This window comes from Cherax quadricarinatus, chromosome 59 (genome assembly GCF_038502225.1).
Source record: "Cherax quadricarinatus isolate ZL_2023a chromosome 59, ASM3850222v1, whole genome shotgun sequence".
Taxonomy (NCBI): Eukaryota; Metazoa; Arthropoda; class Malacostraca; order Decapoda; family Parastacidae; genus Cherax; species Cherax quadricarinatus.
In genome coordinates, this window is record NC_091350.1 from 13,463,901 (window position 1) to 13,491,139 (window position 27,239).

The window sequence follows — 27,239 nt, forward strand, 5'->3', positions numbered from 1 at the left end:
AACATTTAAAAATATACCTGAAATGTTATAAATGGTGTAAAGGTGGCATAAAACAGTATCAAAGATGGTTGACACCCACTATCATTGTAGTAGTATTCTCCTCACTTAGCAATGAATTAGTTTATTGACTAGTCTTAGGAATGGAACTCCATCATTAAGTGAGGAAAGGCTGTACAGTGGAACCTCAAAAATCGAACGTATTAAATATCGAACGTTTCGAAAATAAGACCATTTTTTCGGACAAACTGTGTCCCAGTTATCAAACGCGCCCCTAATTTCAGACCGCCAGGTACAGGACCTGTCCGCTGGCCCGCTCTGTCTGCATCCCCACGCAGGCGCCGTGAGCAGTCTAGCTTTGTTTATGCATGAGTGAACACTAACCTGCAATCTCAATCACACATTTTACGTTTATTTAATTGTGTTTAGTGCTTGTGGGGCTGTGAAATAAGCTGCCATGGGCCCAAAGAAACTTGCTAGTGGTACCCCTGTGGTAAAGAAAGTGAGAAACACCATAGATGTGAAGAAGGAAATAATACAGAAGTATGAGATTGGAGTGAGACTTGTTGAGCTTGCCAGGATGTACAGAGGACTGTGGACAGTTATTTTGTGAGACAAACAGACGATTGTGGAGAGTTATTTTGTGAGACAGAAACAGACGACTGTGGACAGTTGTGAGACAAACAGACGACTGTAGAGTTATTTTTTGAGACAAACACGATTGTGGACAGTTATTTTGTGAGACAGAAACAGACGACTGTGGAGTTATTTTGTGAGACAAACAGATGACTGTGGACAGTTATTTTGTGAGACAGAAACAGACGACTGTGGAGTTACTTTGTGAGACAGACGATTGTGGACAGTTATTTTGTGACAGAAACAGACGACTGTGGACAGTTATTTTGTGAGACAGAAACAGACGACTGTGGAGTTATTTTGTGAGACAAACAGACGATTGTGGACAGTTATTTTGTGAGACAGAAACAGACAACTGTGGACAGTTATTTTGTGAGACAGAAACAGACGACTGTGGAGTTATTTTGTGAGACAAACAGACGATTGTGGACAGTTATTTTGTGAGACAGAAAGAGAGGACTGTAGACAGTTATTTTGTGAGACTGGGGTCCAATGACTCTCAAGCTGGTCCTAGTGGCATTAAAATACAGAGAAGGGAAGCAACCCCAAAGAGGGCTTTGATACCGGAAGTCCTCATGGAGGGGGATTCTCCTTCCAAACAATAACCCCAACTCCCTCTCTCCCCCTCCCTATCTTCCATATGCCATCACCAATCTTCAATAAAGGTAAGTAAAAATGTTATTTTATATTACTATACATAATTAAAGACTACAGTGGACCCCCGGTTCACGTTATTAATCCGTTCCTGAGAGCTCATCGTAAAGCAAAATTATCGGAAAGCGAATCAACTTTCCCCATAAGAAATAATGGAAATCAAATTAATCCGTGCAGGACACCCAAAAGTATGAAAAAAAACTTTTTCCACATGAAATATTAAGTTTAATGCAATAGAATAACTACAATAACAATAATAACAATAGAATAAACACAATGGAATAATTGACACTTATCTTTAATGAAGATCTGGTGATGATTGATGGGATGGGAGGAGGGGAGAGTGTCGAAGTTTTTAATGTTTAGAAGGGGAATCCCCCTCCATTAGGACTTGAGGTAGCAAGTCCTGTTCCGGGGTTACTTCCCTTCTTCTTTTAATGCCACTAGGACCAGCTTGAGAGTCACTGGACTTCGGTCGCACAACATATCTGTCCATAGAGACCTGTACCTCTCGTTCCTTTATGACTTTCATAAAGTGGTTCACAACATTGTTAGCGTACAGGTTGCCAACACGGCTTGCAGTAGATGTGTCAGGGTGATTTTCATAGAAAAAGGTTTGCACTTCAAGCCACTTTGCACTCCTGGGAGTGCCTTTTCCTCCTGAGTAATGTAAGTCCTGCTTGGCAATTTCTTCCAAAACAGGCCTGTTTTGTCACAATTAAACACTTGTTCAGGTTTCAATCCTTCAGCCTCTATGTACTCCTTGAATTCATGCACATATTTTTCAGCTACTTTTTGGTCTGAACTGGCAGCCTCACCATGCCTAATCACACTATGTATGCCACTACGATTCTTAAATTTTTCAAACCAACCTTTGCTGGCCTTAACCCTTTCAGGGTCCATCCCGTAGATCTACGGCTTTACGTTCAGGGTCCAAACCGTAGATCTACGCCATGAGCTCAGCTCACTCTGATAAACTGTGAGTGGTACATTAGGGCCTAGATATGAGAGAATACATCTCTGTGGTATGTGTGCACCACATAAAACAGATCCTGCAGCACACTGTGTATAATGAGAGAAAAAAAATGAAATCATGATTTTTCGATTAAAACAGCAAATTTGCAGTGTTTTTTCGTATGTTTTTTATAGTTGTATTTGCGATTTCTTGGTCTCGTTTGATAGAATGGAAGACATATTACAGAAATAGAGATGATTTTGATTGGTTTTAGCATTGGAAATGGCTTGAAACTGAGCTCAAAGTAGCGGAAATGTTAAATTTTTGCCAATATTCAAGAGTAAACAAACAACCTCACACGTCTAATACACGTCAGCTGGTGGGTCTAATATACATTCACAAATATGGTGATGATATTTATACAATTATTACAGTATTGCATAACAGTAAATCTTCTATTTTTTGGTGTGAATAAAAATTCATTATGTGAATAAAAAATCAAAATGGAATTTATTTGTAAAGCCTCAAAACATAACTAATGAACAGAGGAAATGTTAGTTTAGTGCCAGGAATGCCTACATTGTTCATTCTGGACCCTATTTTGAAATTGGAATATTTTGAACTTTGTGTTAAATTGGCCAAATTAACAATTTCCGATCACTTTATTTTGTAGTTGAAACAGTTGACTTGGCGATTTCTTGTGCTCAATCGATAGAATAGAAGTAATACTAGTGAAATAGCTAAGAATTTGGTTGATTGGAATAATGTAATTGGCCTAAAATGGGAGTCAAAGTCGGCAAAATCGCCGTTTCGTAAATATTGCTGACACATCAAAATTCGCGAGAGCATAATTTCGTCAATTTTCCACCAAATTTCGTACTTTTTGTTTTATTACCTTCACAAAAAGATTCTCTATGATTTCATAAGAAAAAATAACAATTTTTTTTTTTTAAATTCTTGGACACTGGTGCGTGACTCCAGATTTGGGCCTTGGACCTGAAAGGGTTAAATTCACTCACATCACCACTAGTTGCAGGCATTTTTCTAATTAAATCCTCATGCAGCTGCCTAGCCTTTTCATAAATGATCGCTTGAGAGATGCTATCTCCAGCTATCTGTTTTTCATTTATCCACACCAGTAACAGTCTCTCAACATTTTCTAACACTTGAGGTCGCTGTTTTGTAATCACAGTTGCACCTTTTGCAAGAACAGCTTCCTTGATTGTCGTTTTCCTGCTCACTATAGCAGAGATGGTTGATTGGTATTTACTATACAACTTGGCCAGGTCCGACACACGCACTCCACTTTAATACTTTGCAATTATCTCTTTCTTCATTTCAATAGTCATTAGCACCCTTGGTCTCGAAGGGTTGGCACTAGAAGCTTTCTTGGGGCCCATGGTGACTTATTTTGCAGAAACAATCACCAGAAACAGTGATAATATGGATAATATGGAATGTACCGAATGTATCCTTAGATGCGCGCACTCTGGCTGGCTTGTAAACACTGGACACGTCTTGTACGAATCGTATCGCGTACCGGGTTTTGTAACGGGAACCGAGGCAAATTTTTTGTGATATAACGCTTCGGATACCGGATTTATCGGTTACCGATGACTTTGCGAACCGGGGGACCACTGTATAGCATTTGTTGTGTGTATGTAAAACTGTAATTAATCTCTAAAAATGTATTATTTTTGTGAATATTTTTGGGTTTCTGGAATGGATTAATTGTATTTCCATTATTTTTTATGGGAAACATTGCTTCGAATTTCAGACTTTTTGAATTTAGAACTAGCTCCTGGAACGGATTAAGTTCGATTTTTGAGGTTCCACTGTAGTTAATTATACTGTGCTATAGGTGCTTGCACACACAATACTAAATAACAAAAAATACAAATTATATGCTTCTATACATGCTGTTCTGTAGCAGATGTAGGCTTTCCAAATTACAATTTTGTTACATTTATTTTCTTAGACTGTCAGAATGAAACATTTGTTTTGAATATAGCATACACTGTGCTATAATCCTTTTTTTTAAATAGTGGATAGTGTGTTCTGTATTATTACAGAATTGTGCTAGAATATGAAACTTGTATTACAGTATTCGAACAGGCCATGCAGGCCAGGTGCCACAGTGGGAACCAAGTTAGAATGAATGTGTCACGTCGACTCTGTGCACGATATTATTGCTCGAGCAAAGTGGGGACTTCTAATTTGAACATCTGCTATGATGGTATCAACTGTTGGACATCTGTTGTGCTTTCTTCTGTCTCTTGTGATATTTTCTTGCTGCAGTTTTCTTTATCACTTACTGCATTGCTGTCTTCTGATGCTGTTTCTTTAAAATCTGCTTTGCTGGTTAATGTGGCTTTGCCTCTTGTCATAATTTCTCTTGATACTATGATGACTGAAATTATAAAATAAAAAACATCTTATTTTATTGAAATGTTTGAAAATGAATCTGTTTAATTGTGGTTTGTTGATTTTATAATATGGTATTGTACAGCTGCTGATTTAAGATGTCAAGCCAAAATTCCCAATTGTAATTTTTTATTGTTTTATTCAAGAGTTACAATTTTTCTTCAACAGAGTCAGTGTTTGGCAGCACTCTTTCTGAACTTCATATACAAGACAAAACCACAATTCCTATATTTGTTCTTCAGTGTATTAATCACATTGAGAAATCCCAGGAAAATTTACGCACTGATGGGTTATATCGGATATCTGGAAATGCTGCCCAAATTCAGAAGATCAGATTTGAGGTAAGTACTACCATAATTAAATTTTAAACCTTCCATGGTGAGGACAGAAGGATTTGTAAAATTACAGCTTAGGTGCAATGTCTTCAATGTGTTTTTCACTGCTGCAGCTTGTAACCATGACGGCTAAGGCACATGTCCTCATTTACCTAATTTTTTTTCTTCTTTTAGTCATTTGTATTTCTCAGTAGAGCAAGGTGACCCAAATAAGGAAACTCATTTAATCATCCCACACACAAAGTCATACAATATCTCACCATTTCTGCTTCTCTTATGCTGATACTCTTAGTACTTCTCACTGAGTATATAAATTGCTACTGTGCATTCTCTAGCATAGGTTAAAGTTTAAAGTTCTAATTTTTTTAGCGGATAGTTGGGAAATGGCTTATTCATAGGTATCATTGCAGTAAACAGTAATTTCTGCACTAAAGTGCATAAGCATACAGAAGCACTTGAGTAGGCTTGCTGGCTATTCTAGGCAGGGCCTCTTCACACCCACCAGTCTTCTCTCATTTACAACTTCATTGCTAAACCAGTACTCTCTCTCTCTCTCTCTCTCTCTCTCTCTCTCTCTCTTTCTCTCTTTCTCTCTTTCTTTCTCTCTCTCTTTCTCTCTTTCTCTCTCTCTTTCTCTCTCTCTTTCTCTCTCTCTCTTTCTCTCTCTCTCTTTCTCTCTCTTTCTCTCTCTCTCTTTCTCTCTCTTTCTCTCTCTCTCTTTCTCTCTCTCTCTTTTTCTTTTTTTTTTTTTTTTTTTTTTTTTTTACACATGGTTTGACAAGGTTAAGGATCCCTAGCTTTATTGACAAGCTATTTACAGGTTAAGGATTCCTAACTTTATTGACAAGCTAAGAGCTGTTACCTACATCAGCTCATTTGAAAGCATTTTTATTGTTATGAGACATACAAGTAGGGAACAGGATGAAGTTGGAGCCATCTGTGGGCCAGCATTTTCATTTGATCAACTGACGTTATCTCGTTGACATCATTATGCTGAACGAATGTGTTCCATACTCGAGTCATCCTGGGTATGTATGATCTCAGATGGAGTGATGTTCTGGAGAAGGGTACAGCCAGAGTGAAGTTGCTGCTTTCTGCCCGTCTTGTGGCATAAAAGCTTGTTTCGCGCTGTCCTCGAAGTGGATCCAAGTGTGGTATTTTGACAATATTGGCCTTGTACATAACAGTAAGGCCACCCACATCCCTCCTATGTTGAAGGCTCTGCTGAAATGACAGATCCATCCAGGATGGGTCCAGGCGAGAGATGAGACGTCTTGCTCTGTTCTCTACTCTGTCAAGCAGTCGCAGATGAGAGGGGGGACAGGCAAACCAAGAAAGTGGAGCATACTCAAGGTGTGAGCGTACTTGTGCCTCGTACAGTATCTTGCAACCCCTACTGTCAAGCAGATGCGAGATACGGCGAAGTGCTGTAAGCTTCCTGGCTGCCTTGTTTGCAAGATTTACAACATGGTTCTTCATGGTTAGTTTGGAGTCAAATTTCACCCCAAGGATATCAACTTCTTCTCCAGGTGCCAACATCCTCCCATTCATCCTTACTACTGCACCAGCATTACCATCATGGTGCCTAGAGACGATCATCATTTGCGTTTTCTCAGGTGCAAATGTTACTTGCCATCTATTTCCCCAAGCTGATATAGCTCTCAGCTGGTGATTGATGTAGCTTAGAGCAGCTGGCATTTCTTCTCTTGGATAAGTGAATGTCAGTGTACAGTCGTCTGCATATGCATGTGATTCTGGGATGAGATGAAGAAGGTCGTTGAAGTAGACATTCCATAACAATGGTCCTAGCACGCTTCCTTGTGGAACACTTGCCCCAGTAGGATGTCTTGCTGATTCCGTTCCATTGAGAACTACACTTAGAAATCTACCATGAAGGTAATCACTGAGGAGACATAGCGTAGAGCCTGCAATTCCCAGTGCTTGAAGTTTTGCTAAGAGGCCTTGGTGCCACACCCGGTCGAAAGCGCCAGCAATGTCCAGTGCTACCACACAGCTGACTTTGGATTCATCCAGTGACTGGTGCCACTTAGTGGAGAGGTTTAACAGATCAGCAGCAGAGTAACCTTTCCTGAAGCCATATTGACGATCACAAAGTAGTGAGCGAGAGTCAAAAAAAACTGTCATTTGTCTTGAGATTATTGTCTCAGGGACCTTACCAGTGATTGACAGGAGTGACACTGGTCTGTAGTTGCTGATTTCTGCTCTGCTCTTCTTTTTGTGAACAGGGACTACATTTGCCTCTTTCCATAGAGAGGGCCATTTACACTGTACTAGGCAGTGCTGAAAGATGCGAGTTAGAGGTGCTGCTAGCTGGTCTGCACATCTTCTCAGCAATCTTGGGCTCAACTTGTCTGGGCCCACAGCCTTTTCTTGGTCAAGTGATTTAAGAAGGAAATGCACCTCCTCCTGCCTTATTGTCACCACTGACAGTTTTGACACAGTTCTTGCAGCTAGCCAAGGAGGGTCCCTTGCTGGATCAGGAACTTGCATTTTGGTAGCAAAGTGTTCAGCAAAGAGGTCCGCCTTCTCTTGACTGCTAGTAGAGGTGGTCCCATCCTGTTGATTTAGAGGTGGAATGAGTTCATCAGGCAGATAACCTTGTCTGTCCTTGACCAGGGACCACCAGGTTTTGGAGCCTACCCTACCTGATGCTAGCTTTCTTTTAGTGTCCACCTCCCATTTAGCAATGGCCCACTTTTGAACATCGCCCATATGCCTACAGGCTTGCCTGTGCAAGTTCCTGTTATAGGTGGTAGGATGTCTCATATACCTTCGCCATGCTTTGTTCTTAGCAGTAGCAGCCTCTCTGCAACGAAAGCCAAACCAAGGCTGATCTGTAGGCTTTGTCACATATTGCTGGTGAGGAATGTGTTCTTGTTGTAGATTAAGGAAGTGTCCAGTGAAGGCTTTCACTTGGTTGTCAACATCCCCTTGGAGAAGAGCATTCCAATCGGTGGTGGCGAGCTCAGAGCGAAGGGCTGGCCAATTACCTCTTTCCCATAGCCAGGTTGTGCATGTGGACTCCTCACCTCGTTCTGTTGGGATCTTAAGTGTCGTAAAAACAGCCTTGTGATCAGACGATCCAACATAACCGAGGGGTTGACAAGTGACTATGCCTTCTGCCAGATCACTCACTACTGGGTCAAGGGAGGAGCCAGAGATGTGAGTAGGCAAATCAACAAAGTTTCTCATGTCAAACACTGCAAGAAGGTCATCAAAGTCCCTCTGTATAAGGTGCTGGTTGAGGTCACCAACAATTATGATATGTTGACAGTTGTGTTGTAGCAGAAGGGAGTCAATATTTTCTATTAGGAAGTTGATGGGATATGCATGTTGCCACTGAGGTCTGTACATTGCACATGCTAGTACAGAGGTACTAGTGTTTATGCAGAGCTTGAAGAACATCATTTCAAGATGTGTAGGGGTGGCAACATCAATGTGCTGGGCATGAACACTTTTAGAGCGGCACACAGCAACACCACCTCCTTGCCCTTGCCTGTCTCTTCTCATCCATGAGGTGTAGCCAGCAATTCTTGCAAAATTTTCTGGAGTCCTGTTATCCAAAAATGTTTCAACAACAGCTGTCATGTCAGGACGTTGAGTGTTCACAAAACTGTGTGAGAGCTCTCCAACATTAGTAATGAAACCTCTAATGTTGGTCGACAGGATGCTGATAGACTGGCTCCTCATGATGATGTGGTCAGCTTGAGGTGGTGGGTGTGTAGGGAATGTAAGGTGCCTGCCCTTGAGAGAGGTAGGGTACTGAGGCTGTCTCCCATCAAGGTAGGGTGACCTAAAAGGCCCTGGCATTTTAGTCTCTTCTTACAACACATATGGCTTACAGAGGAAGAATTCTTCTCCACTTCCCCATGGAGTACTTTCCTATATAGCAACATTAAACTAAAGAATAAAGAGCACTGCAGTAATCCTACTTTCCCATGCTAGGCAGGTTCAACTCTCCCACCCATTCCACTAAGTGATTGACAAACCATTACTTTCTTATACAGTGCCTGCAAAAGTAATACTTGGTACTTTAATACAGTGGACCCTCGGTTATTGGCCTTTCCTGTTATCGGCCAACTCGGTGATCGGCCGTTTTGGATGCATCCATCTGCCGGCTGGGGCTGCTTGTGCGTCAGTTTATTTTCCATTGTTTTTTGTTTTTTGTTTTTTTGCAGTGCAACTGCGAAATAAGTAGCCATGCCTCTAAACAAAGTTCCTAGTAAAGTTCCTGTGGTAAAGAAAGTGAAAAACACCATGAAATTTAAGCTTGAAGTGTAGCAGGCATGCAGAGAGTGTAGCAGGCATGCAGGAAGTGTAGCAGGCATGCAGAGAGTGTAGCACGCATGCAGGAAGTAGCAGGCATGCAGAGAGTGTAGCAGGCATGCAGAGAGTGTAGCAGGCATGCAGAGAGTGTAGCAGGCATGCAGGAAGTGTAGCAGGCATGCAGAGAGTGTAGCAGGCATGCACAGAGTGTAGCAGGCATGCATAGAGTGTAGCAGGCATGCAGAGAGTGTAGCACGCATGCAGGAAGTGTAACAGGTATGCAGGGAATGAAACAGGCATGCAAGTAGTGTAACAGGTATGCAGGGAGTGTAGCAGGCATGCAGGGAGTGTAACAGGCATGCAGGAAGTGTAACAGGTATGCAGGGAATGAAACAGGCATGCCAGTAGTGTAACAGGTATGCAGGGTGGAAATAAATGGTATAAAATACCGACACAATGGCAATATAAACACAAATGCAGTATAATGTGATCCTGTTTGTGACTTGAAAAAGCCCACTGTGTGGGCGAAACGTAGTCAATAAAGGATCACATTATACTGCATTTGTGTTTATATTGCCAGGTATGCAGGGAATGAAACAGGCATGCAAGTAGTGTAACAGGTATGCGGGGAGTGTAGCAGGCATGCAGGGAGTGTAACAGGCATGCAGGAAGTGTAGCAGGCATGCAGGAAGTGTAGCAGGCATTCCAAAAGCCAGCATTAGTCTTCAATAAAGGTATGTAATACTGATTTAATTGTTAAAAAAAATTACTTTGGGTGAATATTTTTGTCTGGAACGGATTAATTGTGATTACATTAATTCTTATGGGAAATATTATTTCGTTTTTCAGCCATTTCAGTTTTAGAGTCCACTGTATTTTGTTGTGTATCCTATTTGGGCATGCTTTCACTCAGATTCCTGTAGTAATCAATGGATATCTAGTGAGCCCAAATGCCCTTTATCTCCTGCTGCAGGCATGACATGGATGAAATTTGACAGGATTCCATCTTTTTATTCATGATACTCCAGGCTCTCAAAAACAACCCAATTATTGCTCCTTTTTTGGTCTTAGTGCTGTGACAGGAATAGTAATGCTGGAGATCATCATTGTTAATTGGCTGTCAAAAATTCTTGAAAACTGGGGCATCATTGGTTTTGTACAGCAAGATTTCAAGGTACAGGAGTAACTTCTAATATAAACTTGATGGATGGTTTTATGTTGTTGATCTTGGTAAGTAGATTGTGAGTGTTAAACCTCCTAAAATAGATGACCAGTATATTGTTTATTCACCATTACCACATCACATTACTGGAGGTTGGTGGACCCTAAATGGTCAGCTTGAAAGTACAGTATTCTTGTAAATATTTGCCAGTATAGATCTGATGGGTGAGCTCATGACCCTCCTAGAACATTGCCCATAGCTCGCATCCTTGAATTTGAATTACAGTAGTTGAAAGTAACATTCAAGTGCTAGGTCCATGAAATCCTGGTGGGAAGTAGGGATATCTGTATTGTCACTGATTTTTCTGTTATAGCACGGTAATCGCACACGATTCACAAAATTGCAAAACACAATTGCAAACAAATCACAGAATGGGTAAGATTTTGAATCCATGGCAAGTGAGTCGTAAAAGTCCAGGCCAGTGAGTAAGTCCAGTGGCTACAGTAAGATTCATCCAGCTAGGTGTATTTCTATACACCATAGGGCCCCACTGTGACCACACATGCAAGTTTTACAGATTAGTCTCCCCCAGTGTGGTTGTGATGAGCTATAGCTAAAGTCCCCTTAAAGTCACCATTGTGACACAGGAAATCGTAGTAACATGATTACAAACAAACTGTGGTTTGTTTGCAATCATGTTACAGAGAGGTGTCAAAACTTTCCAAGTTTTTTATTTTTGACATTGATGTCCTGTGTACATGAGATGAGGTCTGAGTGTTTTAAGTGGGCCTGACTTACAGTACCCAGTAATTTAAAGAATTGCAAAGTGAGTTAGCTAGTGAACCCCTGTGGAGCACTCCCAGTGTCTGAGGTGGCGGGTCTAAGTTGAATATCAGGTGTACGGATTTTGAGAAGCCCATATAATCTGACAAGCTTCTGATTACCAGGGGATTCCTAGGGAGATGGTATAGTAGTTTCTTGCCCTGATCTGTCTTATGAGGATGTATCGAGCTGGAAGGAGGTAGAGGGGTAGTACTCAAGTTCCAGTTCTTCTTTCTTTCTACACACCGGCCGTATCCCACCGAGGCAGGGTGGCCCAAAAAGAAAAACATTTTTTTTTAAATTTAGTAATTTATACAGGAGAAGGGGTTACTAGCCCCTTGCTCCTGACATTATTATTATATTATATATTATATATTATTATATTATTATAATAATACACTAGTTTGCATAACAGTAAATCTTCTATTTTTTGAGAATAAAAATTCAAAATGGAAAGCAAGGGTAATATAAGAGGGGCCTGGAGGTGTGACTAATGAACAGAGAAAATGTTATTTTAGTGCCAGGAATATCTGCCTTGTTTATTCTGGACCTTATTTTGAAATTTGCGTGAAATTGGCCAAATTGCCAATTTCTGACCACTTTATTGGGTAGTTGAAATCGGTAAATGGGCAGTTTCTTGTACTCAGTCGATAGAACAAATGGAGTTCTAGCGAAATTGCTATGATTTGAGTTGACTGAAACAAGAGAATTGGCCAAAAATAGGGCTCAAAGTGGGCTAAATCGTTGATGCGTAAATATCGCCAAAAGCGTTAACTTTGCAAGAGTGTAATTTCGTAAGTTTTCCATCAAATTTCATACTTTTGGTGTCATTATCATCAGGAAGAGATTCTCTTTCATTTCATAAAAGTGAGTTGAGGATCAGGAGTCTTGACACTGAAAGGGTTAAAGTGTAAGTATTGTGCTTACCACCTCCACAGCTCCAGCTGTTTTTCCTTTATCTTCATAGATACTACCATGTTTACCCTCCTACACAATATTAAATCCCAATGACTACTTTCTTTCACTTTATTCTAACATGCCCACATATTCCTCTTCCATCTTCCTGCCAGCTCTTTCTTTAATTGAGGTCACCTACACCTTCAGTATTTCTGTCCACCCCAGATTTATACATATTACTCTGCTATGTTATTGAATACTGTATTTATCCTCTTCTTAAATCTAAAACTTTGCTATTTCTTTTGTTTCCCAGTTTTAGACATTTTTTAACTGGTTTGATCTGGATTGATCAGACAAGGTGTCACCTGTCACTGGGAAGCTACCAGTAGATGCCTGGTTATGTGAGCTGGGATAAAGGCACAAGTGGCCTGGATTGACATCTGGTTGAGAGATAAGGTCAATATGATGTGTGGGTTTTGAGGAGATTACATTGATCCTTGCTGAGGTGGAATATTCAAGAGCTATTGTGATAGGTCTAGAGTGGAAACTTGGGAACAACAAGTCTGAAGTCTTTACAAGTGGTGCGAGCATGCAGTTCAACCTATCTGGCTGATTCATTCATTTGCAATTGTTCCGAGTTTGACTCGATGGCTGTGATTGTCATCTTTGCAAAATGTTTGTGGTGTGATCACAGCTCATGGTCAGGTCACTCAGTAACTCACCTCACTCGGGCTGATAAAAACTCCCTTTTGTTGTTCTTAAGTGTTTGTTCTTGCATAGTGCCCCTGTCCCTCTTTGTTAGAGGTGTAAGCATGTCCCTGTAATTGGTGATTTGTTTTGAAATAATGACATGAAAGAAAAAAGTGTACCTATTCATTCCCTTCCCCCATCTGTAGTATTACCCTCACGTGCATGCTCTTTGAAACAATATGGGTTCAAACTCAATCAGTTGAATTGACTCTGATGTAACAAGGGGCCCTGGCTGCCTTGCCCAATCCAAGTGGTGGCAATGACTCAGTGTAAGGTGAGATGGCTTGTGTGACCATATGATGTGCAGTGACAGTGCTTGATGCCTAGGCTTACAGGTGATTGACAGTAAGCATAATATGGAATTACTAAATGGAAACAATGTATTGTAAGAGTAGGCCACTGTAACAAATATTCAGAGGATTGTTAGTCTGTAACTGCAGTACTAACCTCACACTACCTCTTTTGATCCCTGACTAAATTATTTTCACAGTTCCTCTTTTACTCTGAATTAATTTTTGTACCATCACTCAGTCTTCTAGTTTTTCTAATTCTTTATTCTTTCATAATATTTACTCCATACTTTGACCTCAGGTGTTACTACTGGCTCCAGCCTTCTTTGTTATAACGTACTAAGACCATACCTTATACCCTTACAAAAACATCACCATAGTTATACTTTGACACATGCCCCTTATTGTATTTAATGACATACCTTTCCATACATTCTTTCATGTATTTGAGCAAGGAAGAAAGTTAAATTTACTATTGTGCCAGAGGTAAATAATGACTCTGAAGTGTAATATTATTTTATCAGGTTGCTCAGAGAAACTACATCATCTTAAGTCAAGAGAAGGAAATCCACAACCTGTCTGGGGCCTTGAAGTTGTTCTTTCGTGAGCTCAAGGAACCTTTGATTCCCTTTGACAATTACCAGGACTTCATCCAAGCTACAGGCTCTGGTGAGTGGCTCACACTACATTGTTCTGTTCAAAAACTTGTGTTAGTCCATAAACTTGTTCTTTGCTTCTGCCACCAGTGAAGGCAATACCTAATGTGAACAATAACATGTATAACAGTAAATTTCTCATAACAAGTGGGTTACTTTCCCAGAAGAGGGGCAGTTATGAAAAATGAAGAACATATGGGGAAAGTAGGGTTTTGTTCCAAGCACCTCCATATTTTCCAATAACTTTTTACTACTGTACTTTGTAAAAATTACTATGGGATAACTTGCCTAACATTCTGTTACTATTTACATGAAGCTTTTGATGATTACATGAATCTGTTTGGTCATGTCAAATGTAGCCAAGGTTGACAGATGAAATGCTCTGTACATGTGAATATCACCATAATAAACCAACATTGTACCAGTCATATTTACCAAAGGTAAAGGCATTTTGAAACTGTCAAAGAAAAAATACGGATGTGAAAATGATGGAGGCAGCATTGGCTGGGTCGCTCAGTATGTGTCAACTTCATGAAGACAAAAGCCACATTTCCTTATCAAATTATACCAAACAAATAGGAACAAAAATGCACTGTACCAAAGATAAATGCACTTGATAAATTCAAATCCTTATCAGAAGACAAGGTCTTAAATCGCTTGACCAAGAAAAGGCTGTGGGCCCAGACAAGTTGTGCCCAAGATTGCTGAGAAAATGTGCAGACCAGCTAGCAGCACCTCTAACTCGCATCTTTCAGCACTGCCTAGTACAGTGTAAATGGCCCTCTCTGTGGAAAGAGGCATATGTAGTCCCTGTTCACAAAAAGAAGAGCAGAGCAGAAATCAGCAACTACAGACCAGTGTCACTCCTGTCAATCACTGGTAAGATCCTTGAGACAATAATCTCAAGACAAATGACAGAGTTTTTTGACTACCACTCACTACTTTGTGACTGTCAATATGGCTTCAGGAAAGGTTACTCTGCTGCTGATCTGTTGTTAAACCTCTCCACTAAGTGGCACCAGTCACTGGATGAATCCAAAGTCAGCTGTGTGGTAGCACTGGAAATTGCTGGTGCTTTCGACCAGGTGTGGCACCAGGGCCTCTTAGCAAAACTTCAAGCACTGGGAATTGCAGGCTCTACGCTATGTCTCCTCAGTGATTACCTTCATGGTAGATCTCTAAGTGTAGTTCTCAATGGAACGGAATCAGCAAGACATCCTACTGGGGCAAGTGTTCCACAAGGAAGCGTCCTGGGACCATTGTTATGGAATGTCTACTTCAACGACCTTCATCATCTCATTCCAGAATCCCATGCATATGCAGACGACTGTACACTGACATTCACTTATCCAAGAGAAGAAATGCCAGCTGCTCTAAGCTACATCAGTCACCAGCTAAGAGCTATATCAGCTCGGGGAAATAGATGGCAAGTAACATTTTCACCTGAGAAAACGCAAATGATGATCGTCTCTAGGCACCATGATGGTAATGCTGGTGCAGTAGTAAGGATGAATGGGAGGGTGTTGGCACCTGGAGAAGAAGTTGATATCCTTGGGGTGAAATTTGACTCCAAACTAACCATGAAGAACTATGTTGTAAATCTTGCAAACAAGGCAGCCAGGAAGCTTACAGCACTTCACCGTATCTCGCATTTGCTTGACAGTAGGAGTTGCAAGATTCTGTACGAGGCACAAGTATGCTCACACCTTGAGTATGCTCCACTTTCTTGGTTTGCCTGCCCCCCGTCTCATCTGCGACTGCTTGACAGAGTAGAGAACAGAGCAAGACGTCTCATCTCTCACCTGGACCCATCCTGGATAGATCTGTCATTTCAGCAGAGCCTTCAACACAGGAGGGATGTGGGTGGCTTTACTGTTAGGTACAAGGCCAATATTGTCAAAGTACCACACTTGGATCCACTTCGAGGACAGCGTGAAACAAGCTTTTATGCCACAAGACGGGCAGAAAGCAGTAACTTCACTCTGGCTGTACCCTTCTCCAGAACATCACTCCATCCGAGATCATATATACCCAATATGACTCTAGTATGGAACACATTCGTACAGCATAATGATGTCAACGAGATAAAGTCAGTTGATCAAATGAAAACGCTGGCCCACAGGTGGCTCCAACTTCATCCTGTTCCCTACTTGTATGTCTCATAACAATAAAAATGCTTTCAAATGAGCTGATGTAGGTAACAGCTCTTAGCTTGCCAATAAAGTTAGGAATCCTTAACCTGTAAATAGCTTGTCAATAAAGCTAGGGATCCTTAACCTTGTCAAACCCTGTGTAAAAAAAAAAATTAGAAAGGAAATATTACAGGAATAAAAGCTATTAAGAAACAAAGGATATTGCAAGAAACCCAAAATATTTCTATTCCTACTCAAAATCCAAGCTACGAACTACCTGTAGAATTGGACCACTACTGAGAGGAGACTCGTATACTGAAGATGAACAGGAAATTCATGAGATCCTAAAAGAACAGTATGAGTCGGTGTTCAGCAACCCACTAAATGACAGCAAGGTAGAAAATGCAGAAATATTTTTCACTCCAGAAGAAGGCCGCACAGACCAACTAACTGACATTAGTACAAATCCCATAGATTTCGAAAGAGAAATGGAAAACATGCCCACTCACTCACCACCTGGACCAGATTCATGGAATGCTCTATTTATAAAGAAGTGCAAAGTACCACTAGCACGAGCTCTCGGTATTCTTTAGAGAAAGAGCTTAGATCTAGGTGAAATACCGGAGGCCTTAAAGAATGCAGACATAAGAACATAAGAAAGGAGGAACACTGCAGCAGGCCTGTTGGCCCATACTAGGCAGGTCCTTTACAATTCATCCCACTAACAAACATTTGCCCAACCCAATTTTCAATGCAACCCAAGAAACAAGCTCCGATGTGCAAGTCCCACTCAAATCCAACCCCTCCCACTCATGTACTTATCCAACCTAAATTTGAAACGACTCAATAACCCAACTAGGTAGACTGTTCCACTCATCAACTACCCTATTTCCAAACCAATACTTTCCTATGTCCTTTCTAAATCTAAACTTACCTAATTTAAATCCATTACTGCGGGTTCTCTCTTGGAGAGATATCCTCAAGACCTTGTTAATATCCCCTTTATTAATACCTATCTTCCACTTATACACTTTGATCAGGTCTCCCCTCATTCTTCGTCTAACAAGTGAATGTAACTTAAGAGTCTTCAATCATTCTTCATAAGGAAGATTTCTAATGCTATGTATTAATTTAGTCATCCTACGCTGAATGTTTTCTAACGAATTTATGTCCATTCTGTAATATGGAGACCAGAATTGAGCTGCATAATCTAGGTGAGGCCTTACTAATGATGTATAAAGCTGCAGTATGACCTCTGGACTTCTGTTGCTTACACTTCTTGATATAAATCCCAGTAATCTATTTGCCTTATTACGTACGCTTAGGCATTGCTGTCTTGGTTTAAGGTTGCTGCTTACCATAACCCCCAAGTCCTTTTCGCAATCTGTATGGCTAAGTTCTACATTATTTAACTTATAAGTGCTAGGGTTATGGACACTCCCGAGCTTCAGAACCTTGCATTTATCTACATTGAACTGCATCTGCCACTTTTCTGACCAAGAGTAGAGTTTGTCTAAATCCTCCTGAAGTTCCCTAACATCTACGTTTGAATCAATTATCTTACCTATCTTCGTGTCATCGGCGAATTTGCTCATATCACTAGTAATTCCTTCATCAAGATCATTGATATATATTATAAACAACAACGGGCCCAAGACTGATCCCTGTGGAACGCCACTTGTTACTGATCCCCACTCGGATTTAACCCCATTTATGGACACACTCTGCTTCCTGTCTGTGAGCCATGATTCGATCCACGAGAGCACCCTTCCCCCAATGCCATGAGCTGCTACTTTCTTCAACAGTCTTTGGTGCGGAACTCTATCAAATGCCTTACTAAAATCTAAGTAAATAATATCAAATTCTTTATCGTGGTCAACAGCCTCAAAAGCTTTACTGAAGAAAGTTAATAAATTAGTTAGACAAGACCGGCCTCTTGTGAATCCATGCTGAGTATCATTAATCAAGCTATGCTTATCGAGATGGCTTCTTATAATTTGAGCTATAATTGACTCTAGTAATTTGCCTACAATTGAGGTCAGGCTTATTGGGCGGTAATTTGACGGTAACGACTTGTCCCGTTTTAAAAATAGGAATTACATTAGCCATCTTCCACATATCAGACACTACACCTGTTTGAAGAGATAAATTAAAAATATTAGTTAATGGTTCACAGACTTCCATTTTGCATTCCTTCAGAACCCTTGAAAAAACCTCATCAGGACCCGGTGACTTATTTTGCTTCAGTTGGTCTATCTGCTTCACAACCATTTCACTAGTGACTGTGATGTTACATAATTTATCTTCTTCTGGCCCACTATAAAAATTAATTACTGGAATATTATTAGTGTCTTCCTGTGTAAAAACCGAGAGAAAATAATTATTTAAAATCGAGCACATTTCATTCTCTGTCAGTAAGATGCCTATAGTTATTTTTAGGGGACCTATCTTATCTCTGACTTTTGTTCTATATCCCTGGAAAAAACTTTTTGGGTTAGTTTTAGAATCCCTAGCAACTTTAATTTCATAGTCCCTTTTAGCTTTTCTTATCCCCTTTTTAATGTCCCTCTTAATGTCAATATACTGATTCATAAGATGACCCTCGCCTCTTTTGATACGCCTATAAATTCCTTTCTTATGCCCTAGTAGATATTTCAGCCTATTATTCATCCATTTTGGGTCATTTCTATTTGATCTAATTTCTTTATAAGGGATAAACGTTCTTTGAGCAGCATGTATTGTGTTCAGAAAACTGTCATATTGATAGCTCTCTTCGTTACCCCAGTCAACAGATGATAAGTGTTCTCTAAGCCCATCGTAATCTGCTAAGCGAAAATCTGGGACTTTTAATGAGTTATCCCTACTATCATACTTCCATTCAATTCTAAATGTAATTGATTTGTGGTCGCTAGCACCCAGTTCCTCTGAAACTTCTAAATTATTAACAAGGGATTCATTGTTTGCAAGAACTAAGTCAAGCACGTTATTACCCCTTGTAGGTTCTGTCACAAACTGCTTCAAAAAACAATCCTGAACTACTTCTAAGAAGTCGTATGATTCTAAATTCCCAGTCAAGAAATTCCAATCAATATGACTAAAGTTAAAGTCTCCTAGAATTACTACATTATCGTGCCTTGTGGCCCTAACAATTTCCTCCCATAGTAGTCTCCCCTGGTCCCTATCTAAATTTGGGGGACGGTATATCACACCTAAAGTTAATTTTTCTTGCCCCTCTGAAAATTCTATCCAAACAGACTCTGTATGTGTTACTTCAGACTTAATACCTGTTTTTATGCAACAGTTCAAGCGATCTCGGACATACAATGCCACCCCACCCCCCTTCCCGATACTTCTATCTACTTGGAACAATTTAAAACCCTGAATGTGACATTCTGCAGGCATGTCCTGACTTTTTGAATTAAACCACGTCTCAGTAATGGCAAATACATCTATGTTACCTGCAGTAGCAACTAGTCTCAACTCGTCCATCTTATTCCTAGCACTGCGACTATTTGTGTAATAAATACTTAAAGACCCTCCTCTCTCTTTACCCTTCCTGCTCCTTTCTGTTATTCCACTAAACCTATTACTGTCCTTGTCAATTAGTGCCACTGGCTTTCCAATATCCACCTCATTTTGCCTATTACTAGTTCTCCTAGTACTCATGTTACTACCCTGAGACTTCACAGTTTTCCCACAAAAACCCATACCACTAACTATTCCTAGTTTAAAGACCTAACAGCTCCCTCAACTGCGTTGGCCAGTGCTCCCACCCCACACCTAGATAAGTGAACCCCATCCCTGGCATACATGTCATTTCTGCCATAGAAGAGGTCCCAGTTGTCAATGAATGTTACCGCATTTTCCTTACAGTATTTGTCCAGCCAGCAATTGACACCAATTGCTCTGGACAACCATTCATTTCCAACTCCTCTCCTTGGCAAAATGCCACATACAACAGGTTTCCCACCTTTCCTCCTAATTATCTCTATTGCTGACCTATACCTGCTAATCAGGTCCTCACTCCTACGTCTGCCAACATCGTTGCCTCCAGCACTGAGACAGATAATAGGATTGCTCCCATTACCTCTCATGATGTCATCCAGACGGCTAACAATATCCTTCATCCCAGCCCCAGGAAAACACTCTCTGCCTCCTACTCCTGTCCTTCAAGCAGAATACCCTATCCATGTACCTAATCTGGCTATCCCCAACAACAACAATGTTTTTACCTTCCTTGGCGTCGTCCATCGTGATGCTCCGAGTAGTCGACTCACATTCGCCAGGTAGCATTACACCACTTGTAGAATTCGTCAAGACGTTCTCGATGGTCTTCGTTGGGGTTTCTAGGGATGTCTCACTCACGTCTGCCAATGCTTCTTTGGTGCTCGTTGTGACATAGCTCCTTTGCACAAGAGAGGTAGTAGAGCACTAGCTAAAAATTACAGACCAGTAGCCCTAACCTCTCACATCATAAAAATCTTCGAAAGAGTGATGAGACGGCAGGTTACAAATTTCATGGACCAGCACAACCAACATAACCCGAATCAGCATGGTTTTAGAGTAGGACGATCATGTCTGTCACAGCTGCTGAACCATTATGACAGAATTACGGAGGCACTGGAAGACGACCAAAACGCAGATGTGATTTACACAGATTTTGCAAAGGCATTTGACAAATGCGATTATGGAGTGATAGCACACAAAATGAAGGCCATGGGCATTACAGGAAAGGTAGGCAGATGGATTTTCGGTTTCCTAACACACAGAACACAAAAAGTAGTAGTGAACAGGGCAAGATCCAACATCAGCGAGGTCAAAAGCTCATTGCCCCAAGGCACTGTCCTGGCACCTCTGCTGTTCCTCATCCTCATAGCAGACATAGACAAAAACACCCAGCACACTTTTGTATCATCATTTGCAGATGACACTAAAATAAGCATAAAAGTCAGTACGGTAGAGGACACTGAAAAAGTACACTAAGACATAAACAGGGTTTTCCAGTGGGCAGTGGAAAACAACATGACGTTCAATGGTGATAAGTTCTAGCTGCTTAGGTATGGAAAGAATGAAGAACTCAAAAGGAGCACTATATACAAAACTTCAGAGGGTCACCAAATAGAATGTAAGGAACACGTAAAAGACCTAGGAATAATTATGTCAGCGGACCTTTCTTTTAAAGACCATAACAAGGCGAAGATCACAACAGCCAGGAAGATGAGTGGGTGGGTATTGAGAACTTTCAAAACAAGGGAAACAATGCTGATGGTGACACTCTTCAAATTGCTAGTGCTCCCTCACTTAGAATATTGCTCAGTGCTGACGGCCCTGTTCAGGGCTGGAGAAATATCGGAGCTGGAACAAATACAGAGATAGTTTATGGCTCACATGAGCCAGTAAAGCACCTAAACTACTGGGAACGCCTGCAAGTCTTGAACATGTACTCATTGGAGCGGAGGAGAGTGACAGGTACTTGATAATATATACCTGGAAGGTACTCGAGGGCTTGGTCCCAAATCTGCACACTGCCATAACAACATACTGGAGTGAGAGATATGGGAGGAAGTGTAAAATAAACCAAGTGAGGAGCAGGGGTGCGGTGGGGACAATAAGGGAACACTGTGTCAACATCCGGGGTCCCAGACTTTTCAACATCTTACCAGAAGATATCAGAAACACTGCTGGAACAAGTGTTGAAGCCTTCAAGAGGAAACTAGATAAGTATCTTCACCAGGTGCCAGATCAACCAGGCTGTGATGGATATGTGGGGCAGCGGGCCTCCAGCAGCAACAGCCTGGTTGACCAGGCAAGCACCAGACAAGCCTGATCCATGGCCGGGCTCAGAGAGTAGATATACATGTACTCTCGAAATTCTTCAAAGTTATATCAAAGGTAAAACTATTTTTTTTTTCCAACAAGTCGGCCATCTCCCACCGAGGCAGGGTGACCCACAGAGAAAGAAAATCCCCAAAAAGAAAATACTTTCATCATCATTCAACACTATCACCTCACTCTCACATAATCACTGTCTTTGCAGACGTGCCTAGATACAACAGCTTAGAAGCATATATAAAGATATATAACATACCCCTCCAAACTGCCAATATCCCAAACCCTTCCTTTAAAGTGCAGGCATTGTACTTCCCATTTTCAGTATTCAAATCCTGCTGTATAAAAATAACACGTTTCCCTGAATTTTTTTTTTTTTTTTTTTTCAACAAGTCGGCCGTCTCCCACCGAGGCAGGGTGACCCAAAAAAGAAAGAAAATCCCCAAAAAGAAAATACTTTCATCATCATTCAACACTTTCACCACACTCGCACATTATCACTGTTTTTGGAGAGGTGCTCAGAATACAACAGTCTAGAAGCATACACATATAAAGATACACAACATATCCCTCCAAACTGCCAATATCCCAAACCCCTCCTTTAAAGTGCAGGCATTGTACTTCCCATTTCCAGGACTCAAGTCCGACTATATGAAAATAACCGGTTTCCCTGAATACCTTCACTAAATATTACCCTGCTCACACTCCAACAGCTTGTCACGTCCCAAAAACTATTCGTCTCCAGTCACTCCTATCGAACACGCTCACACATGCTTGCTGGAAGTCCAAGGCCCTCACCCACAAAACCTCCTTTACCCCATTCCTCCAACCTTTTCAAGGATGAGACCCCTACCCTGCCTTCCTTCCCCTACAGATTTATATGCTCTCCAAGTCATTCTATTTTGATCCATTCTCTCTATATGACCAAACCACCTCAACCCCTCTTCAGCCCTCTGACTAATATGTACTTTTAGTAACGCCACACCTCCTCCTAATTTCCACACTCCGAATTTTGTGCATAATATTTACACCACACATTCCCCTTAGACAGGATATCTCCACTGCCTTCAGCTGCCTCCTCGCTGCAGCATGTGCAACCCAAGCTTCACACCCACATAACCTACACTTCTCTCTTCTCCAGGTGCATAAGTGCTTACTATAACCCACTTTTCACATCCAACCCTTAATTTACTCCACATTATCCCTGAATTTATACATTTATATTCCTTCTTTTCCTGCCATAACTTATCCTTCAGCATTATTGCTACTTTTCTTTAGCTCTAACTCTGAAACCCCTGACCTTATCCCATTTATTTCCCACTTTTCAGCTTTGTTTCACTTAAAGCCAGGACATCCAGCTTTTTCTCATTCATAATATTCACAATCATCTCTTTCTTATCATTCGCACAACATCCACGCACATTCAAACATCGCACTTCGATGGTTTTCTTCTTTTTCTTTTTAGTAGGCTATACAGGAAAAGGGGTTGCTAGCTCATTGTTCCCAGCATTTTAGTTGACTTTTATAACACACATGGCTTACGGAGGAAAGATTATTATTCCACTTCCCCATAGATATAGTAAAAGGAAAAGCAATAAGAACACGAACTATTAAGATAAAATCACAGAAAACTCAGATGAGTGTGTATACATAAACGTGTACATGTATGTGTAGTGTTACCTAAGTGTAAGTAGAAGTAGCAAGACGTACCTGAAATCTTGGACGTTTGAGACAGAAAAAAAGACACCAGGAATCCTACCATCATGTAAAACAATTACAGGTTTTCGTTTTACACTCACTTGGCAGGACGGTAGTACCTCCCTGGGTAGTTGCTGTCTACCAACCTACTACACTAAACCTACTAAATCATACTAATTTATTTTTAACAAATCACTCGCTCATTTGCCAGAAGCATGCTGATACCACTTCAAATGGCCCTCTGAATTGCAACATCCTCACCCCTTCAAAATACAGGCATTGCTCTTCCCACTTTAATAACTCAAGTTCAAATAACCTGTTTTTCCTGAACCCCTCCTGAATGTTACTTTGCTCACATGCCAACAGCACATTAAATCACAAACTCCACTTGCCTTCACTCACTCCTATCTACCTCACTCACACAAGCCTGTTGGATCTCCAAACCCTTAGCCAAAATCTCCTTAACATCCTTCCAACCTTTCTTAGGATGACCCCTACCCCTCCTTCCTTCCAGCCCTCCGAGTTATCTGATTTTGCTCCACCCTCTCTGAGTGTAATGCCCATACCACCTCAACAACCCCTCCCCGGCCTTTTGAATACTACCATGGTAACTGCAGTCCTAATTTCTTAGCTCAAAATTCTCTTCATCATATAATATTCACACCACACATTACCCTTAAACATGATATCTCCACTGCCTCCGGCCTCCTCTGCACTGCAGCATTTAAAACCCATCTTTCACAAATATATCAATGGTGATACCACTATGATACATTTTTTTTTCTTTATGGATAAAGTTCTTTGTTTCCATAGATGCCTCAGTGTATTACCTTCCTTTTTTTTTTTTCCTTGTCAATTCTATAGTTTGCCTCGTTATTTTATAGACTTGTCAGACAAGTCCACTTCCAAATATCCGAGCACTTAACCTCCTCCATACTCTTTTCCTCCGGTACTGAATGTTAGTAGAAAATTGCCTCAGTCTGTTTTTCAAATGTAAAACTCTTTTTCTGGTTTATCCTTCCTATGAAAGTATAAAATTTTAATGCAATTAGAATGGTACTTGAAATAAAGAACTGCTATTGTCTTATGATCTGAGTTAACAGTGGAATTATTTTTTTATTATCAGTATATTTTCTAACTGCTTATTGATGTATTAATTTTTGGTACATATATGGTATGCTCATATTTTTTTTGGTACTAATTGATCATGAAATGTAAGCTTTTTTTTTTTTTAAAAAATACTTTTCTCATTTTATTTTGGCTTGGCACATAACATGTAAATTGAAAGCCATAGGATTTTGTTTGAAATAGACGTCTTGGATTTCCTATGCCTAAACCTTTCCTTGCTTTTTTTTTTATTGTGGATCTCAAAATAAATTCAGTTCACCAATATTTACAGAGAGATGAGTCCTCCCCCCCTCCCCCTCCCCCCACAAAAAAAAATCCCACCCTAAACTTCCATCACTTAACTCACGAAATCGTAATGACACAATTGCAAATAAACCGTACCACAGACGGTATTCTATCCCGTGGGTTCTATCTCCGTCTGTGGTATGGTTTTTTTCCATCACTTTTTACCCACAAGGCCATGAGTTTTAAACATGCTGTATATTGCAGTGGATAGTTGTTTGACTAGTTTTAAGTATTTTTGTAATATATTCTGTAAGAATAAATAGGTTCAAATATTTTATTTGTTGAAATATCATTTCCTTTACCTCCTGAGAGTTTAAAGGCCACCCTTGTAACTTTAAGATTTTCTGATCTCTGAGTAGATGCCAGTCCAGATTTCTTAGTACAGTGGAACTCCAGATTTCGTACTTAATCCGTCCCAGAAGGTCGGTATAAATCCGAAACATACGAAAACCAAAGTAATATTTCCCATAAGAATTATTGTAAATCCAATTCATCCGTTTCAGACACCCAAAAATGTTAACAAACAATAAATTTTATAGATAATAACTATAGTGTTGCAGCTCTTCAGTGGTTACTTCTTCCCTGTGGTTGTCCACCAACTCTTCCACATCCTGGCCATTCACCTCCAACCCCATGGACTTCCCCAGAGCCACAATAGATTCCACAACAGGCGTGGGTTGTCAAGTTTACACTAATTTATATTAAGTTAGTAATAGAACTAGGCATTAAAACACAAAAAGTAAAATACATACACAGTACATTCATTACTTACCTTAAAATATTTGAAGTCTTAATGTACGGCAAGATGTGAGTAGTATTTACGTATGTATTTGTAATCTCAGGCGGATGTACCTACTGACTACGTACACTGTGGCCCACAGCCATATTATTACCATCGACATACCATGTTCACTGAGTTTAATCGTTTCTAACAACTACATTTAGATGCCATCATAAACAGAGGGAGAAGTAATAAATAATTCATGCCGAGAATTGTAAACAAGTGTATTAACTAAGGATGGTGACTGGGCCAGACACAGATTCATACAGTTTTCTCTAACGCTGGGCCAGAGAAAACATAATGTTTTCCCTCTACTGACTCGCCCCTCGATAGCATATAAACATTACATGTTTATATGCTATGTAACATGTTTCATATATAATTTTGAAGAAAATATCATAGATGGATTAATGAAAATGTCTATATTAACATAAAATAAGACATTTAATATATATTAACATAAAATAAGACATTTAATATGCCCAAGAGTGATTATTATTACGTACTATTAGTATTACTATGGCATTTAGACTAGAGGGACGCTCTGAGTGAACGAGTAATAAAGGCATGTTTATATGCCATGTAACATGTTTCTTATGTAATTTTGAAAAAAAATATTATAGATGGATTAATGAAAATGTCTATATTAACATAAAATAAGACATGTGCCCAAGAGTGAGTCAAACGTATGAGCGGCCCAGTGGGACATGTCTGATATGGCTGATTTCTGGGATGAGGTACGAAATCTGGAGTTCCACTGTATGTCCAAATTTCTACTGTATGTCCTTCATTCTTTATAAATTGTTTGTTCTGCTGTGAATTGTATTCTTAGCTTAACAGCCACATGGTATTAACAGTATTACTCACGTTTTAAAGAAAAACTCGGCACTAGTTAAAACAATGGGTGAAGGGTCATTGGTGGCCACCTGGGAATTCTTTGTATAGTATTATAGTAGCAATAATATTATAGTAGCAATAATGTTGAAGGATAAGCTATGGCAGGAAAAGAGGGACTACAAATTTATAAATTCAAGGATTATGTGGAGTAAAATAAAGATTGGATGTGAAAAGTGGGTTATAGTAAGCATGTATGCACCTGGAGAAGAGAGAAGTGTAGAGGAGAGAGAGAGATTCTGGGAAATGTTGAGTGAATGCATGGGGAGTTTTGAATCAAGTGTGAGAGTAATGGTGGTTGGGGATTTCAATGCTAAAGTGGGTAAAAATGTTATGGAGGGAGTACTAGGTAATTTTGGGGTGCCAGGGGTAAATGTAAATTGGGAGCCTTTAATTGAGCTGTGTAGAAAGAAATTTGGTAATAAGTAATACATATTTTATGAAAAAGAGGATAAATAAATATACAAGGTATGATGTAGCACGTAATGAAAGTAGTTTGTTAGATTATGTATTGGTGGATAAAAGGTTGATGGGTAGGCTCCAGGATGTACATGTTTATAGAGGGGCAACTGATATATCGGATCATTATTTAGTTGTAGCTACAGTTAGAGTCCTCTTCAAGGGGGG

At 40.2% G+C, this 27,239-nt stretch overlaps 1 protein-coding gene across 1 annotated transcript in view; it reads left to right on the forward strand.

Annotated features, from left to right (window-relative positions):
• The window catches only part of LOC138854444 (rho GTPase-activating protein 15-like), a 97,726-nt gene that overhangs the window by 56,759 nt on the left and 13,728 nt on the right, over window positions 1-27,239 (forward strand). Inside the window, exons 3-4 of the mRNA XM_070097821.1 lie at window positions 4,835-5,007; window positions 13,734-13,878. Of these exons, the coding sequence (XP_069953922.1) occupies window positions 4,835-5,007; window positions 13,734-13,878 (318 nt within the window). The remainder of the gene's footprint in view (window positions 1-4,834; window positions 5,008-13,733; window positions 13,879-27,239) is intronic.